General features: G+C 40.9%; 1 protein-coding gene across 2 annotated transcripts in view; it reads right to left on the reverse strand.

Moving 5' to 3' along the window:
• Positions 1 to 5,326: 5,326 nt before the first annotated feature.
• The window catches only part of Slc30a5 (solute carrier family 30 member 5), a 28,285-nt gene continuing 17,117 nt past the window's right edge, over positions 5,327 to 16,494 (reverse strand). For both annotated transcript variants that reach the window (XM_052743370.1, XM_052743369.1), the window contains exons 8-16: positions 15,857 to 16,027; positions 15,129 to 15,417; positions 14,761 to 14,969; positions 14,100 to 14,257; positions 12,848 to 12,977; positions 10,560 to 10,755; positions 8,003 to 8,229; positions 6,364 to 6,492; positions 5,327 to 6,119 (exon numbers count right to left, since the gene is read on the reverse strand). In XM_052743370.1, coding sequence (XP_052599330.1) covers positions 5,949 to 6,119; positions 6,364 to 6,492; positions 8,003 to 8,229; positions 10,560 to 10,755; positions 12,848 to 12,977; positions 14,100 to 14,257; positions 14,761 to 14,969; positions 15,129 to 15,417; positions 15,857 to 16,027 — 1,680 coding nt within the window. In that variant the 3' untranslated portion in view covers positions 5,327 to 5,948. The remainder of the gene's footprint in view (positions 6,120 to 6,363; positions 6,493 to 8,002; positions 8,230 to 10,559; positions 10,756 to 12,847; positions 12,978 to 14,099; positions 14,258 to 14,760; positions 14,970 to 15,128; positions 15,418 to 15,856; positions 16,028 to 16,494) is intronic.

Genomic DNA, 16,494 nt, shown 5'->3' on the forward strand with positions numbered 1-16,494 from the left:
AACAATTTTTAAGGGCTTTCTTCAATGGTTTCCTGTCTGGACTGTCTCTTTTGGTGGATGAAGGGGAGAAGTTGTCACCAAAGTCTTCAATGTCTCTCATTCTCAGCTGTGAGTCTGCAGTCATCATACCACTGCAGAAGAAGCTTCCTTGCTTGTCACAGCCAGCGGCAGCACAGACTGTGGGCATCCACATGGTCTCCAGAGGCAGCCCAGACCACAGACATTTACAGCTAGATCTTATGGAAGCATTCTCTCAATTGAGGTTCTCTCCTTTCCAGTGACTCTAGATTGTATCAAGTTGACATTAAACTACCCAGTGTAACACGAATCTTAAATGGTCTTAATAATAAAAGCAAACCTGGAGCCAGGTATTGGGGTGAATGCTGGAAGATCAGAGAAGCAGAACAAGCCACAGCCACCTCACCTGCCAGTTCCTCAGCTCATTCTGTTTCCTCAGACTGGAAGCCTTTGAGTCCTCATCCAAATAGATCTCAACTGAACTGCTTCTCAAAAGCCTAAAACCTTAACCAGTTCTAGTTCCTGGTCCTCACGCCTTATATACCTTTCTGCTTTCTGCCATCACTCCCTGGGATTAAAGGCATGAGCCACCATGCCTGGCTGTTTCCAGTGTGGCTTTAAACTCACAGAGATCCAGATGGACCTCTGCCTCCCAAGTGATAGGATTAAAGGCATGTGTGCCACCATTTTCTGGTCTCTATGTCTATCTAGTGGCTGTTCTGTTCTCTGGCTCCAGATAAGTTTATTAGAGTGCACAATATTTTGGGGAACACAATACCACCACAACCCAGCACACCAACCATTGATCCAGTCAGCAGTCTGGTGTGAGGGTACAGAACACAAAAGGAGAATCAGGAGTGGGCTTATCTCTCTGCCATAACTTCCCCTTTTGTGTCTCAGGTTGCTTAGCTGAGACTTTCCCAATCCTTCCCTTTTCCTAAAAGCTCTTACATTCTGGGATTCCTTAGACACAGCTCTTAATCGGGTCTTTAGGAGTCTAGCTTTACCAGAAGTTCTCGGTTGAGAACAGTTGGTCTGGTGCTCTGGAGTTACCAGTGAGGACTGTGTATGTAAACCTGGACACAGGGTCCGAGGTTGAACCATGCGTGGCACACACACTACCAGCGCTCAGGAATGTCAAGTTCTTAGAAGCCTTGCAGGTTGCTCTTAATACATGCTGCAGTTACAGATAGTAAGACAAGATGAGGCTCTGGGGAGCCACTCAAATCTCGGTCTTTCAAGCAGTGTCTGTCACACAGTCTGAGACAGTGTGTTTGAGGTCTCATACCACCTCTAGAATGATAGTAAGCACCTTTTCTGTGGGCAACCAAGTCAACTGTCATCAGCCAAGAAATATTCATGTTGGAATTTCAGGTCTGTGTCTTCTTTCTCGATCTGATGCTTCCCATGCTCTCCAGGTAGAGACAGGATAGAAAAGCTCATCTAAACCATACCTAGGCTCTAAGCCTTGGCCCCAAAGTTGGTTCAGCTACTGAACTGAAGTCTTTGTCTGCTGTCAAAGTGATCTCCAACTGCCTTTGGAATTATTTGGTCTCTGGGAGGTGTACAAAGTCACACAGACAGGCTTTCAGACTAGGGAGCATCTGGCAAGAAAAGGAGACTCCTCACTCAGCTCTGATTTTTTTTTTTTTGAGCCCTGGCCATCCTGGAACTTGCTCTGTAGGCCAGGCTGGTCTTGAACTCACAGAGATCTGCCTGCCTCTGCCTCCTGAGTGCTAGGATCAAAGTTGTGAGCCTCCACCCCCGGCTCCTGCTAACATTTAAATAGCACTTAAAGGAATGGTCCTTTTGGAATCCGTCATGTTTGCCAGGACATGCATGGCTTTGGCACTGACCCGATGGGATCACAGATAATGAATCCACAACAGAAATATGTTCAGAAAAGCTGGGGTCTGGTGGAATGTAGGCTCTTAGGGTGATGCACCTGCAGCAGCCAGAAAACTCAGCAGGTCTATTCTATGCATCAGGATTAAGGAGGCAGGTTAGCTAATCTTGGTGAGGGTTCCTGTGGGGGGGAAGTCTCAGGCTGCAGTCATCCTGGGATGGGAAGCCGCAGGCGATACTTTCTACACACACTCTCAGAACTAATGTCTCAGACCAGGTGGAAGGCCTTGCCATTTCAGAGTCCTATCCAAGGCAGATTAAGGCTGTCACTGAATACTAGGATAAGGACAGCCCAGGTATTGATGTACCTCTCCAGGGTCACTTCTTTATATAACCCAGGAGGTTTGAGTTTTTCTTAAAATCTTCCCACAGGCCAAAACGACTCTGGATGCTGTCTGGACCAGACCTTATCAAATCCTGCTTGGTCAAGATGCAAAGATGCATGCTCTGTTATCATGGGGTCACCTATCCGGAGTCAAGAGAATTCCACACCCAAAGCTCAAATGTCCTTTTATGACTCTCTTGGAGACCTTTCTTTCTTTTCTCTACCCCCCCCTCTTTTTTTAATGAAACTGTGTGAAACTTATCCTTTTTTTTTAAAAAAATGAGCCCTCTTATTCATTCGTTCATTCAATTATTATTTATTTATATTTTATGTATTAGTGCTCTGCATGTATACCTGCATGCCAGAAGAAGGCATTAGATCCTATTACAGATGGTTGTGAGCCACCATATGGAGGCTGGGAATTGAACTCAGGACCTCTGGAAGAGCAGCCAGTGCTCTTAACTGCTGAGCCATCTCTCCAGCCCCCATGAAACTTATCTTTAAATACCTCCCCCAACAAGTGGCCAGAGTCTGGGGTATTTGCTTACATTGAGTTATGAACCCCATGTTTACTCCCTTACATTACATTGCTGGGCCCTAGACTGGATGGATAATGTTCCTTCTCAACCTCATAGTCACTATTGTCATACTTATTAGTCTTCTTGAAATCACCCTATGGTGGCACTTCTAGCCACTGTGACTGTTTTACTCTTACTCATAGACTCTTGTTTTAAATTTGCCAAGTGTCTTTGACCCTGTATTACTCAGCTTTCTGTTATGACTGGGATCTTCTAGAATGCAGGCCCTTAACATACAGATAGCATTGTGACAGGATACCAATCACTACCATCTACACCAAATTGTATCTCACACCACTGAGGACATCCGGACCTCTGAGTGTTATCTCAACCTGGCCTCCAACCTCCTATAATAATGACCCCTACCCTCTAAGATGTCGGGTGGAGCTGAGGGTAGTATGATTACTTCTTCAGGTGAGATCGAGCCTTGAAAATCTGAGGGTTCAAAGTTGTCAGCTTCAGTAGGGCCCTCCCCACACACTTCCATTCCAAGTTACAGGATCCCAGGCTGGCCTCGAACTCACAGAGCTCTGCCTCCCGAGTGCTAGTATTAAAGGTGTGCGCCACCACTGTCTAGCATATATTTTTTTTCCTTTTTTCCCAATTTTTTTGTTTTGTTTTTTCGAGACAGGATTTCTCTGTGTAGCTTTGTGCCTTTCCACCTCAACAAAAACAGTCCAGACAGGGAGCTATTGAAGAGAGTCCTTAAAAACTGTGATAAACATGTGAAATATAGCTCTTCACAGTTGATGGCTTCTGGCTGGGGTAGGGGTGGGGAAGGACTCAGTTGTCTTTAAGAGGCTGGCCACTGGGAGTTTGACCATGCTCCAATGGTAGTCTATGGGAAACACAAATTGGACTTGGTGTATTTTTTTTCTTGGGGGGGGGCCACAAGGGTGGGCTGGGAAGGAATGAGAAGTGTGATTGGGTGCATTGCATGAAATTCTCAAATAATTAAAAATGTTGGGGAAAAATAATAAAGCACTAGACATATAATTACTTTTTCATCACTCAAGACTTCTTTAACTTAAAATTTTTTTGCTAGATGGTAGTGGCACTTGCCTTTAATTCCAGCACTCTGGAGGCAGAGGCAGGTGGATCTCTGAGTGCCAGTCCAGCCTTACCTACAGAGTTCAATGTCAGCCAGGGCTACACCAAGAAATCCTGTTTTTAGAAAACAATCTCATGTGTCTGTCTGTCTGTCTGATCTGTCTGTCAATCTATCCATCAATGTATCTATCTGTGCATGGATGTTTTACCAGTGTGTGTGTCAGCGTATCACATGCATACAGTGTCCTAGGAACAAAAGCGGGCATTGGACCCCCTCAACCGGAGTTAGGGATGAATGTGAGCTGCTGTGTAGGATGCTGGCCAGGTCCTTTGGAAGAACAGCTGGTACTCTTAACTGCTGAGATAGCTCTCCAGCCCCACCACTTAAGATTTTAATATGTGCTGAAAATTCTGGACCAAAACAGGCAAAGAGAAGCTAAAACCCCTCATATATTAAAATTGGTAAGACAAAATATGGTTTAAAATGTCTGCCACCATGATAGGAAAACAGTACCTATTCTAAATCATCCTACTTAATCAAAATTCCTACTGTAATGAAAATATTCAAAAGTTTGCACTGGACAACATTCTTTGGTAGTCATAAAACTGCACATTTATCATAATGTTTCTTTAGCTTATACATTCAGTTAAAAACTGGAAATTCTCCTACTGGGTTGCCTTGTCCAGCCTTGATAAGATGGTATGTACCTAGTCTTATTGTAACTTAAACTTTTTTTTTTTTTTTTTTTTTTTTTCCGAGACAGGGTTTCTCTGTGTAGCTTTGGAACCTGTCCTGGAACTCACTCTGCAGACCAGGCTGGCCTGGAACTCAGAGATCTGCCTGCCTCTGCCTCCTGAGTGCTGTGATTAAGGGTGTGCGCCACCACCACCTGGTACTTATAACTTGCTATGCCATGTTTGGTTGTATCCCTGAAAGGTCTGCTCTCTTCTGAAGAGAAATGGGTGGAGTTCTAGGGGAGAGAAGAGGCGGGGGAGGAGGGAACCTGCAGCCAGGATGTAATATATGAGAGAAGAATAAATAAGAAAGGGAAAAAAATAGAAATGAAAATATGGTAGACATACTATAGAAAGTAATTATAGGATATTTCGCTTTCATAGTGTCCAAAAGCCATGTGCAAGTTTCATTTAAAATCCTGAAAAAACTACTCTGTTATTTTTTACATGTGTACGTTTCCCCAGAAATTAGAAAACTGTTATAACCACAGAGGGAGAAGGCGATGCTGAGCTGGTAATTATGTTCCTGTTGCGCAACTGCGGGGCAAGGGGCAGGAAGGAGAGTCAGGATTGCTGGGCAGCAGCCTGAGAGTGTCTTGGGAGAGCAGATGCATACAAGACGGCAGGATACTCTACTTTGGAAGTGCAAGAGGACAGCAAACAACACGACAACTTAGTGTAAGTTCTTTACCCTAATCAATTATTCATCTGCAAATACTACCAAAATAAAAAAAGATTTATTTAACGGAGTGGGTAAGTCTTGTAATACATCAAGAACTATGTTATAGTTCTCTATTCTCATTGTTTATCTCAAATCAGTGGTTTAAATTTCTCTTGAATAATTTACATTTCAAGTGGAAATACAGCTTTACTTAATGGACTTAAGTTATAATTAGAAACCAGTTTTATATACAGAAAATCCATAAATATAGAATTTTATTCCCATTTTGTCCTTCAGATATGCAAAAAATCGACTAAAAACTTCATCTGGGTCTTTGTAATAAACATGTAAATACATATTTACAGTAGAGTTGCTTTCTGATAGAAAGTAAATGCACAGAAAAAATTTTGGTCTTCACCAGAATCCATCATTATGTGTCCATTTCTGAAGATGATGTGATACAATTACATCATGTTCATTCATATTTAAGATTCTTATATACATAATTCAAACAGTAACAAATAGTTTTCTTGTACAATTAATGCTTCATTCTGCATTTCAATTTTCTTTAAAAAAGACTCCTCAATCCAACAGTAGGGAGCTTTAAAAGGTTTTGTACAATTATGTGCAACTTCCATTCTGTCTGTAAACTCTGCCATTCACCTCCACTGTCATGTCACATGATGTAAGTACCATCTTTACAGTATTTCATGGACTCCATTTGCTTTGTCATGGCCAGAACATCATGAAACCCAGTACTTAGGCCAGACATATGTTGAAAGTATGCCTCCTTTTCCACTTGGATTGTTAAGTTGTTTACTCCAGCATCTTTAAGTATTCCTGTAACCTGTTAAAAAATTCAGAAAATTAAAGAATTTAGAATAATTAAGTTAGTACATTTCTTCTTGAGACAGGGTTTTGAGATGCTGGCCTGGAACTCATGGAGTTCTGCCTGCTTCTGCGTCCCTGAGTGTTGGGATTAAAGGCAAGCACCATCATGTCCAGCAAGATAATAATTTAAAAGAGTAAATGACTACTAAGCCATATAGTGTATAAAATTTTATAAATGAATTATCATAAACAAAAATTACCTGCTGTACAATCCTTTGTTCCAGCACATCAGAGGTCACCTGTATATGAATTGTTCCTGCTATAATATTGGCCGAGTGGCGCCAAAAATGAGGGTCTCGGTATGATATTAATCCTTCAATTTTCTGTATCTGTGAAGTAAGCGGAGAGGTGGTACAAGTGAGTTTTATAAAGTATATACAGATTACTTGATCTAGGAATCATGGTGAGGCCAGAGAAATAAAAAAGATACAGACAGTTTGTAATAAGCTATTCAAGACACAGAGAACCTATTTCGCCTATTCTAAACATTAACTGAGCATATTTACTGAACTATAGCTTCCTTTACACTGATAACGTGTGCACATACACACTGTTACAAACATAACGGATTTAAAAGTTAGCCCCAGTTTTCAACAACAGAGGGTTGACTAAATTATCAACTACAGAAAACTGGCTCACTAAATGTAATATTGCATTGCCATTAAAATGCATAAATGTAGCTGGGTGTGGTGGCGCATGCCTTTGATCCCGGCACTCAGGAAGCAGAGGCAGATGGATCTCTGTGAGTTCGAGGCCAGCCTGGTCTACAAAGTGAGTTCCAGGACAGCCAGGGCTATTAGACAGAGAAACTCTGTCTTGAAACACCGCCCCCCTCAAATGCATAAATATTTCTTCAATATATTAAATGGGGAAAGCTTATCAAACATTTTTTTGTTATTTTCATTTTTAAAGTATTTATTTTTGTTTTTCTTTTATATGTATGGGTGTTTTGCCTGCATGTGTCAGTGCACCATGTGGTGTTCAGAGGCCAGAAGAGGGTGTTGGAGCCTCTGAAACTGAAGTTACACAGACTGTTGGGAGCAGCCATGTGGGTGCTGGGAATTGAACCTGGGTCCTCTGGAAAAGCAGCCAGTGCTCTTAACTGCTGAGCCATCTTTCCAACCCCTTCAAGTTTTATTTTGTTGTTCATAACTCATTTTTATTTCATGTGCATTTATGTTTTGTCTGCATGTATATCATGTGAAGGTGTCAGATCCCCTAAAACTGAAGGGAAGATTCATCTCCCTAGCTTCCTGCCTCTTTTTTTCTTTTTGAAACAGGGTCGTGTAGCTCAAGATAGCCTTGAACTTCTGATCCTCGTCCCTCAAGTGCTGGGATCACATCTTCCACCATTTCCTGCTCATGTATGCTAAGTAATACTGAAAAGAGACAAAAAGAAACCACAAACAAAATTCTAATGACAAACAACTGAACTGAGATCACACAGAATCCTTCCATTTCTTCTGGTGACTGTGCTCTGTCATGTCTCACCCCTTTCTCCTTCTCCCTCTGCCCCTCCCCCTTTCCTGTAGTCCTGGGTTGAGTTTAGAGTCTGGATATGTAGGTATGTACTCTATCACTGGACTATATATATCCTCAGCTCTTTTTATTTTCTAACAGTCTCACTTTAAGTTACCCAGGCTGGCCTTAATGGTCATCTTATCACACTCTCCAGGGCAACTGAGATTACAAACTTAAGCCACTAAGCCCCGATCTATTTTACTTATGTTCTTTAAGTTAAACTGTGTTATATTCATTTATATCTTGCTTATTACTTGCTAGGGCAATTTATTCAACTTTAAGTGCTATTTTTAAAGGATAAAGTAGTGAAGAAATTACCTTTTCTAAAGCAATATGTAGTTCTTTTTCATATTCAGGTGGTAGTCTCAGAAGTAAGACTTGACAGGCGTCTTTAATCAGTGGGATAACACTGAGAAATATTAACACAGCAATAAAAAGAGAACACAGGGGATCGGCAATAAACCATCCAAACTGCTCTATAAGAACTGTGGAAACAATCACACCAATGCTGCCCAGTGTGTCTGCCAAAACATGGAGAAATACACCTACAAACGAAATGTTAAGGACGTAAGCAACGAAAGTTCATCTAGTTCAGCTCTTTTACCCATTCTAGCAGTACTGCTGACCCCTATCAGTACCAGGCAGCTTGCTAGTGGCTGGCCCTTCAGTGACTAAAGCATGGGTACTGTCAAGGAATGAGAGGACAGACACCTAAGGATGCAGGCCAGGATGACACAGTACTGTGCTAGGTCCTAACACAGTACTTGTCTGTGAAGGCTTCCTAAACCATCCTTGAAGGAAGTTTGTTTTCATCCCCCTGCACACAGGGCCTTTCACGTGGTGGCAAGAGCTCTACTGATGAGCCCCCCAACCTTTTTTTAATTTTATCTATTGCCAGGCATGGTGGCTCACACCTTTAATCCCAGCACTCAAGAGGAAAAGGTAAGGCAGGTCTTTGAGAGTTCCAGGACAGCCAGAGCTACATAGCAAGACCCTGTCTTTAAAAAAATATGTATATATTTCAAAGCTATCTTATGTTACACAGTAAGATCTTGTCTTTAAAAAAGTAATATAACTAGTTAAAAAAAACCTATTTTTAGTGCTGGGCAGTGGTGAAACAAGTCTTCAGTCCGAGCACTTGTGGGGGCAGAGGCTGGTGGAGTTTATAATTCACAAAGTGAGTTCCAGAACAGTCAGGGCTACACAGAGAAACCCTGCTCAAACCCCCTCCCTACTCCTTGCCAAAAAAACCCCCAAAAAACCAAAAAACAAAACAAAAACCCCACCAAAGAACCAAACACAAAAACAAAACAAAACTGAGTTTTTTTTTTTTTTGAGACAGGGTTTCTCTGTGTAGCTTTGGAGTCTGTCCTGGATCTCACTCTGTAGATCAGGCTGGCTTCAAACTCACAGGGATCTGCCTGCCTCCACCTCCCGAGTGCTGGAATTAAAAGCCTGTGCCACCACCGAAACCTGGCTTGAGCCAAGTTTTGACATTACCCAAATTACTAACTGGCATAAAAATTCAATACCAAAAGAGATTATTAATACAGCCCAATTATTTTTATAGTACAACAAACATTTCTTGCTTTGTCAGTCATGAAAGTTTATTAATGGAATACTCAAGTGTTTCCCTTGCAACCAAAATATTCTTCTCTCTATATATGAAAGACTATAACTACAGCAATGTATTTAAACATGGACATTTATGCACCGTGTATTTCCTGTTTTGTTCTATGGTGCTGATAAGCAAAGGCTAAGTATGGTAGGCAGCTAAGTGCTATACAACTGAGATACATCTCTCTAGCCCTTTCATTTTCGCTTTTTAAATGGCTTTATTGTGGAATGAACACAACACAAGATTGGTCCTCTTCCCTACTCTTCATTGTATGATACATTATTGTACCTACAGGTACAAGGTTCCACAGACTGTGGATCTTCAGAACTACTCACTAATGGGAACTTTAGGCCGAATGACCAATGACTGTCCTTACATTCCTCCCTAGCTACCACTCCATGCTGAGTCTACGAGTTTCATTATGTGTAAGTAGAACTTTGAGAAAACTGTCTTTCTGTGATGAACTTATTTCGCTGAGCATCATGCCCTCCAGGTTTATCTACATTGTTGCATTTTATAGTCCCTGCTTCTCTCCTCCTTTAGTGTTGGGAGTCTTAGGCATGATACGCAAGTATCCTTTAATGAGCTATATTCTTAGCATTCTCCTTTAAAAAACAAAATCCTGAATAAGCCAGGCAGTATGCTTATGCCTTTACTCCCGGCATTTGGGAGGGAGAGGCAGGCCACCCTGTCTACAGAACGAGTTCCAGGACAGCCAACCTACTTAGAGAAACCCTGTCTCCAAAAACAAAACAAATAAACAGAACAACAAAACCACAACAAAAATCCTAAGTAATAATTGTACCAGAATTTCAAAACGTGGTCCATGAATGGAGTTGTGTGAGGAGAATTCTGAATGTTTCTGAGAAAACTCAAGGAAAACAAGACAAAAAAGTCTTGTGACCTCAGTTTCTTCAAAACATAGAATTGTTTTTGTGTTCTTCCCAGGTGCAGGAGTGAGTTGACTTCAGATGACTCATTATTGCTTGCTGCTGTTATTCAATTAAATGTTTAAACTATCCTTTACATGCCTCTATGGAAACGCATGTTTTTGCCATGTGCGGCTTGTCCTTGTGATTGTCTACAGCTTGAACTCGTGAGGACTTTACTTGTGTGACCTGTTTTAACCCTCAGAGTGTAAACTGTCTGGGCCTCATTACTGGCTCCATTTCCCCAGGTCCCACCACCTCTAGAGCAGTGACAGCAGAAGACCAGTATTCAGTAAAAACAAGGAGCCAGGACTCCCTAAAGACTCACCCCTCATGTTTGCATTCATGCCTCCGCCTGTGAAGCCGTGGCTGTGACCGTGATCACCGTGTCCGTGAGTGTGGTGGGAATGGCCATGATCGGAAGAGTGGCAATTTCCTGGAGAAGTGCCATGGCCATGGCTGTGGGCATGGCTAAAGGCACAGATCCCAATAAGGTTTACTATCAGCCCTCCAATGGAGACTGGCTAGCAGAAAGGAGAAAGGCAAGCTTTAATTTGAACCTTAGAAAACAAACTCGCTACTTAGAAGTTATTACATAGCTGTATATCTTTCTACTTATAGTTTAAAAACTTCATAGTAAACTTCATTAAGTTCCCTGAGTAAAAAATTTTGGTAGGGATCATTTTAATTTTCAAATACCAGAAAAAACTGGTACAAGTATCTGAATTCACTCTAGTGATAGAGAATGGCAAATTCTGGCAGTACATGGTGGTACACACCTTTAATCCCAGTACTCAGGAGGCAGAGGCTGGTGGATCTCTGCGAATTCCAGGTGAGCCAGGGCTACATTGTGAGACTCTGTCTCAAAATAGACAGACAGGCACATCCTTGGTACAACTGAACCAAAACTCCAAACTGCGTTCAGTGATTTGAGATATAGATTTCTACTATAGGTCAGGTACTAGAGGGTTGGAGAGATGGCTCAGCAGTTAAGAGCACTGGCTGCTCTTCCAGGGGACCTAGGTCTGTTTCCTAGCAGCTACTTGGTAGCTCACAACCATTTATAACTCCAGTTCCAGGGGATCCCATGCTCTCTCTGGCCTCCAGGGGCACTAGGTATATTACATGGTATATAGATATACATTTGGGCAAAACACCCATACACATAGTAAAACACTCAATTGCCAGCATTAAAGAGTTAATGATACACAATTCAACATCTAAAACACATCTTAGTTGTGGAAGAATGACTGACTAAACAGCAACCCCAGTCAGATGCTAACAGGAGAACGCATAAGATCCAACAGGGATGCTGAGACCCTGGGAGACAGTGAAGCGGAGGCCTGGGTCAAAGGAAAGCATCCTAACAGAAGAGACATGCAAGCAACATCTCAAAGGAAACAGGAGGGCGGAGTGAAGGAGGCATGTGTCAGCTACAAGAAACAACATGTATAGGGCCGGGGTACAGGAAGAAGGAAAAGTTGTTACAAGAGTCATATCCTCTATTGGGGAAGAGCCATACAATTTTTATTCTTCTGATTTTATCTCTAACATTGTACCTTCAGGTGTTTAAAAATACAGTCCTGGAAGAAAACATTAGGTCATAAAGAAACCTGTATGTTTTATAATATAACCTAATATTTGTCCAAGGTATTTGAGAAAAGGATTAATTTCCTTCTTTCTTTTATTTTTTTGGTTTTTTGAGTCAGGGTTTCTCTGTGTAATAGCCTGCCACCACCACCCAGCAGGATTAATTTCTAAAAGCCTGCAGTAATAATGTAAACACAATAGTCTGTTTATTGTTGGGGCATATGTTTTAAGACCCCAATGTGTGCCTGAAGCCATGGATGGTACCAAATCCATCCACATATGCTGTGTTCTACCTATACATACTTATGATAAAGTATAAGTCAGGCACAGTAGGAGACTAACAACAACAGTGATAAAGTAGAACTATTATAACAATGCAATGTAAGCCGGGCGGTGGTGGTGTATCCCTTTAATCCCAGCACTCGGGAGGCAGAGGCAGGTGGATCTCTGTGAGTTCGAGGCCAGCCTGCTCTACAAAGTAAGTTCCAGGACAGAGTTACCAAGGAGAAACCCTGTCTCAAAAAACCAACAAAACAATGCAATGTGATAAAATAGCTAGGGTCCTCTTGACTATCTCTGAAGTGCTGGGATTAAAGGCATGTATCACCATAGCCTGCTTAAAAATAACTTAAAACTTTAGGATTTATTTGTTAAAGAAATTTCTCATTTAATACACCATGGTAAAGTAGTTACCAAAAATCACAGAAAATGATGCTGGGCAGTGGTGGTACACTCCTTTAATCCCAGCACTTGGGAGGCAGAGGCAGGTAGATCTCTGTGAGTTCAAGGCCAGCCTGATCCACAAAGTGAGTTCCAGGACAGCCAGGGCCGTTTACACAGAGAAACTCGATACAACAACAACAACAACAACAAAAACCAAACAAATCACAGAAAATGAAGCAGTGCATAAGGGAGCCAATGTAGCAGAATGGACATTCTGTCGATTTAAACAAAATGAAAACTACCCTAGGTCAACAGCTACAACTAGTTAAGCCTTGGTGTGGAACAGCTGAGAAAAAGACTTACTGTCAACATGTTCGTGTCTAGTTCCGGAGGATCAATCAATCTAGCCACTGATTCCATAAACACAAAGAAAGCTATCACTATCAGGAAAAGTCCATTAATAAATCCAGAGAGGATTTCTATTCGGCCATACCTGAAAACACAGAATACTTTTTAGAAAAGAAAAACCAGTACCTTAAAAATATAAACATTATAAACTTGCAATAATAAGTGAGGAAACAACTCCAGGTTTTCACACTACTAAGTAAATAATAATGTAAGACTGTCAAAACTTAAAAATATTATTTATGTTCCAAAGTCATTCCAAACATATATTTATTGAAATTTTGTACATACAAAACCCTTCTTACAAAAAGCCTTGTCTAATTTTGTAGTAACAAATAATCTCTCCCTCTCTAAATTTCTGATGTGTTCCACACCTCTCATGGCACACATTCTGTTCTGTACGAAAATTATTTGTGTTTTTGGTTCATCCACTTTTCAACTGGGTCTGGAGAGATAGCTCAGAAGTTATGAGCACTTGGTGCTTTTGCAGAGGACCCAAGTTTGATTCCCAGAACCCACACAGCAGCTGCAAACTGTCTGTAAGTCCAGTTCCACAGCATCTGACTGCCTCTTCTGGCCTCTGTGGGCAGCAGGCATGCATATGGTACACACACATACAAGTAGCCAAACATTCAACACACACACACACACACACACTCACACACACTCACACACACGAGCACAAGAATTCCAAAATATAAGCAATCAATAAGAGGTGGGTTATTTAAGGTAGGTTTTTTACCCCCCTTGAGACAGGGTTTCTTTGAGTTAACAGTGTGTGCCACCACCACCCAGCTAGAGTTAAGTCTTACTAAAACACCTTGTATGAAAAAGAGATTTTGACATTTGAACTCCTGGCATAATGGGAGGATATTTTCATATAATCACTTCAAATTTTAAATATATTTTTAACAAAAAGATGTAAATGGCCATGAATATTTCATGCCCTCAAAGAAACATGCTGAATAGAAACACAAATGATTTAGGTGGTATTTTTTCCTCTTTGCTTCTAAACAGGTGTGTTAGGAAGAATAATATTGAGCTGACTGCCATTCAGTATTAATCAAATGTGTAGCTCCCATTCCCCATTAACTTTAAATGAAATAAAAGTGACTTTTGACATTATCTCTATTGGAAGTAATATAATTTTGTTTCTGAAATGGACTCTGCACCGCACCAAAGAAATCGAGTGCTCTGATAGCATACCTACCCATAGGAGAAAATCCGGGTTGCTTTCCATCGACTCATCAGGGCAGCAAAGAGGCCCATGACCAAAGCTGAGCAGTCAAAGAGCATGTGGAATCCGTCTGAGATCAGGCCTAGACTATTGGTTAACACGCCATAGAACAGCTCCACAAAGGTAAAAAGCTAAAAAGGTTTAAAACATTATGGGAGGAGCATGTTGAGGATACATTACAACAGGGAATTATGAGATTTTTAACCATAAGAATTTAACCTTTAATCACCCAAACTGTCTTTGAAGATGTGTCTAAAACTCTACCTAACTGCCACTTACATTGGAAACTGTATTTCATAAGAACTAAGATATCAGCCATATCCATTTTATAAACTAGAAGGCAAGGCTCTAGAACGCCAGCATCAGTGCTATGCACTGACATCCTACGGCAGAGGCAGCACCACCTCTTACGAGCTACTGCAGTAGTGACTGAAAACAGCACACTAAACCAGCATTTCCACAACACTGCAAAGACTGTTTGCCTCATCTGATAGGATCCTTGCTACTAATAAGAAAAAAAATGTAAATTTTAGCCCATTTTTGTCAGTAACTTTCAAAGTACTAAAATTATACATCCCGTCAAAATAAAAACATTGTGCTTTAAAAATATACCAGTAATATTTAAAAATCTTACCAGATTCAAGCACAAGAAGTAAAAGATCTGCCTAGAGTCACTCTCCTCCAGAATCTGTTTTAGTGATTCCTTAATAAACCTAGGGACGGACTGAGAGCTATGCTGAAAAGCATCACCCACGAAGTGATAGAGTGGTGTTCCTTCAGGAGAATATCCAATAAGAGTACCTTTCTGGCCTCTTTTAGAGGGAGATGACAGGATGTTGGCCGCTACAAAGAGAAAAAAGAGAATATTACACAAGTCTTCAACATTTAAGCCACCAACCTGGCCACTGTCAGCAAGTACTAACGCACCTCTAAACTGAAGGCTTCGACACCAGAAACCACAACAACAGACGAATGAAAACAAAAGCAAGGGTAAATGCTTACACAAAATGAAGAAGACAGCACTCACTACCACTCCTCCAGACAAGACATGCTCTGTGCTCCCCTGGTGTGCAGCTCTGTTGACAGCTCGGAGTTGGTCTGTTATTGGATGTGTCCAGAAATTTCCAAACAGGAGAGCACTAATAAAAATGGGAAAGGATCCATAGCGGGCACACTTGGAAACGTCCATTTTGATGGAACAAAGGGAATCCATGTAGAAATCCAGGATCATGACAAAAAAGATAACTGTGGTGAAAGGCACGATGAGAGAGAACCAAGACTCCACTTTACTCTAGAAACAGAAACAAACAACACAGCATACGATCAGTATTCCACGGGGAGAAGGCTCAGATTTCACAAGATGTTTCTGTTGGTCATCTTATACATAAACAAATACTCATGACTCAGTATGATGCACAAAATGCCAACATGTAAGAGTCACAAAATATTCGTACATTTCCCTAGTATTCTCCAGGGCACTAACAACAAAACTCCTGCTGAATTTTATAAATACTAAGGAGCTAAAATCTTTGAGATCAAGACTACTGAGTTTTCTTCACGAATTCGTTTGGGCCATAGGAATGTGAAGTATATGCAAAGGTAACAGTACTGACTTACATTTTTATAAACAATAAAATTAACTAAAAAAAAAAAAAAAAAAAACCCAAAAAAAAAGCAAGGCTAATTTAAGCCACTTTCAACCTCAAATAAATTTTTCTTTTCACTCTTACCTCAGTTGTTACAGAAAGAACAATCACCCATGGGCACAAGAGAAACACAGAGACAAGCTGGGATAAGGCCTGCAGGCGCTTAGGTCCACCAACATCCATAGAGAGCTTTTTGGAAGCTGTATGAAAACCAACTTTACAACACAAAGCCAGCACCAGCAGGAGTACTCCACCCTACAAGCCAAATGAGTAAAGTCTCATTAAAAACATACATACTATCATATTCAAAACTCTGTAAAGATTTATACATTTATTGCCGGGCGGTGGTGGCGCAAGCCTTTAATCCCAGATTAAAGATTTATACATTTTTGTAAATAAGTGTATAAATAAAAGAATTATACATTTATTTATGAAATTTTCAGACCATCTTTCCAGTCCCGAGATAAACTAGTTTAAATATATTTTTGGGGCAGTACTGATGATGTAGCCCAGGCTGGCCTTAAATTGGAGATTCTCTTACCTCAGCCTCCTCAGTGCTAAGAGTAAAGGCATGTACTAGGTATAAATGAAATTTAAAAATTATAATTTCTGTGGTGGCATATGCCTAAAGGTAGAGGTAGGAGAATCAAGAGCTCAAAGTCATCCTTGGCTACATATCAAGTTCTAGGATAGCCTGGGTTACATGAGGTCCTGTCTCCCAC

The sequence above is a fragment of the Peromyscus californicus genome, unplaced genomic scaffold (genome assembly GCF_007827085.1).
Source record: "Peromyscus californicus insignis strain IS unplaced genomic scaffold, ASM782708v3 Scaffold_18__1_contigs__length_77618521, whole genome shotgun sequence".
NCBI lineage: Eukaryota > Metazoa > Chordata > Mammalia > Rodentia > Cricetidae > Peromyscus > Peromyscus californicus.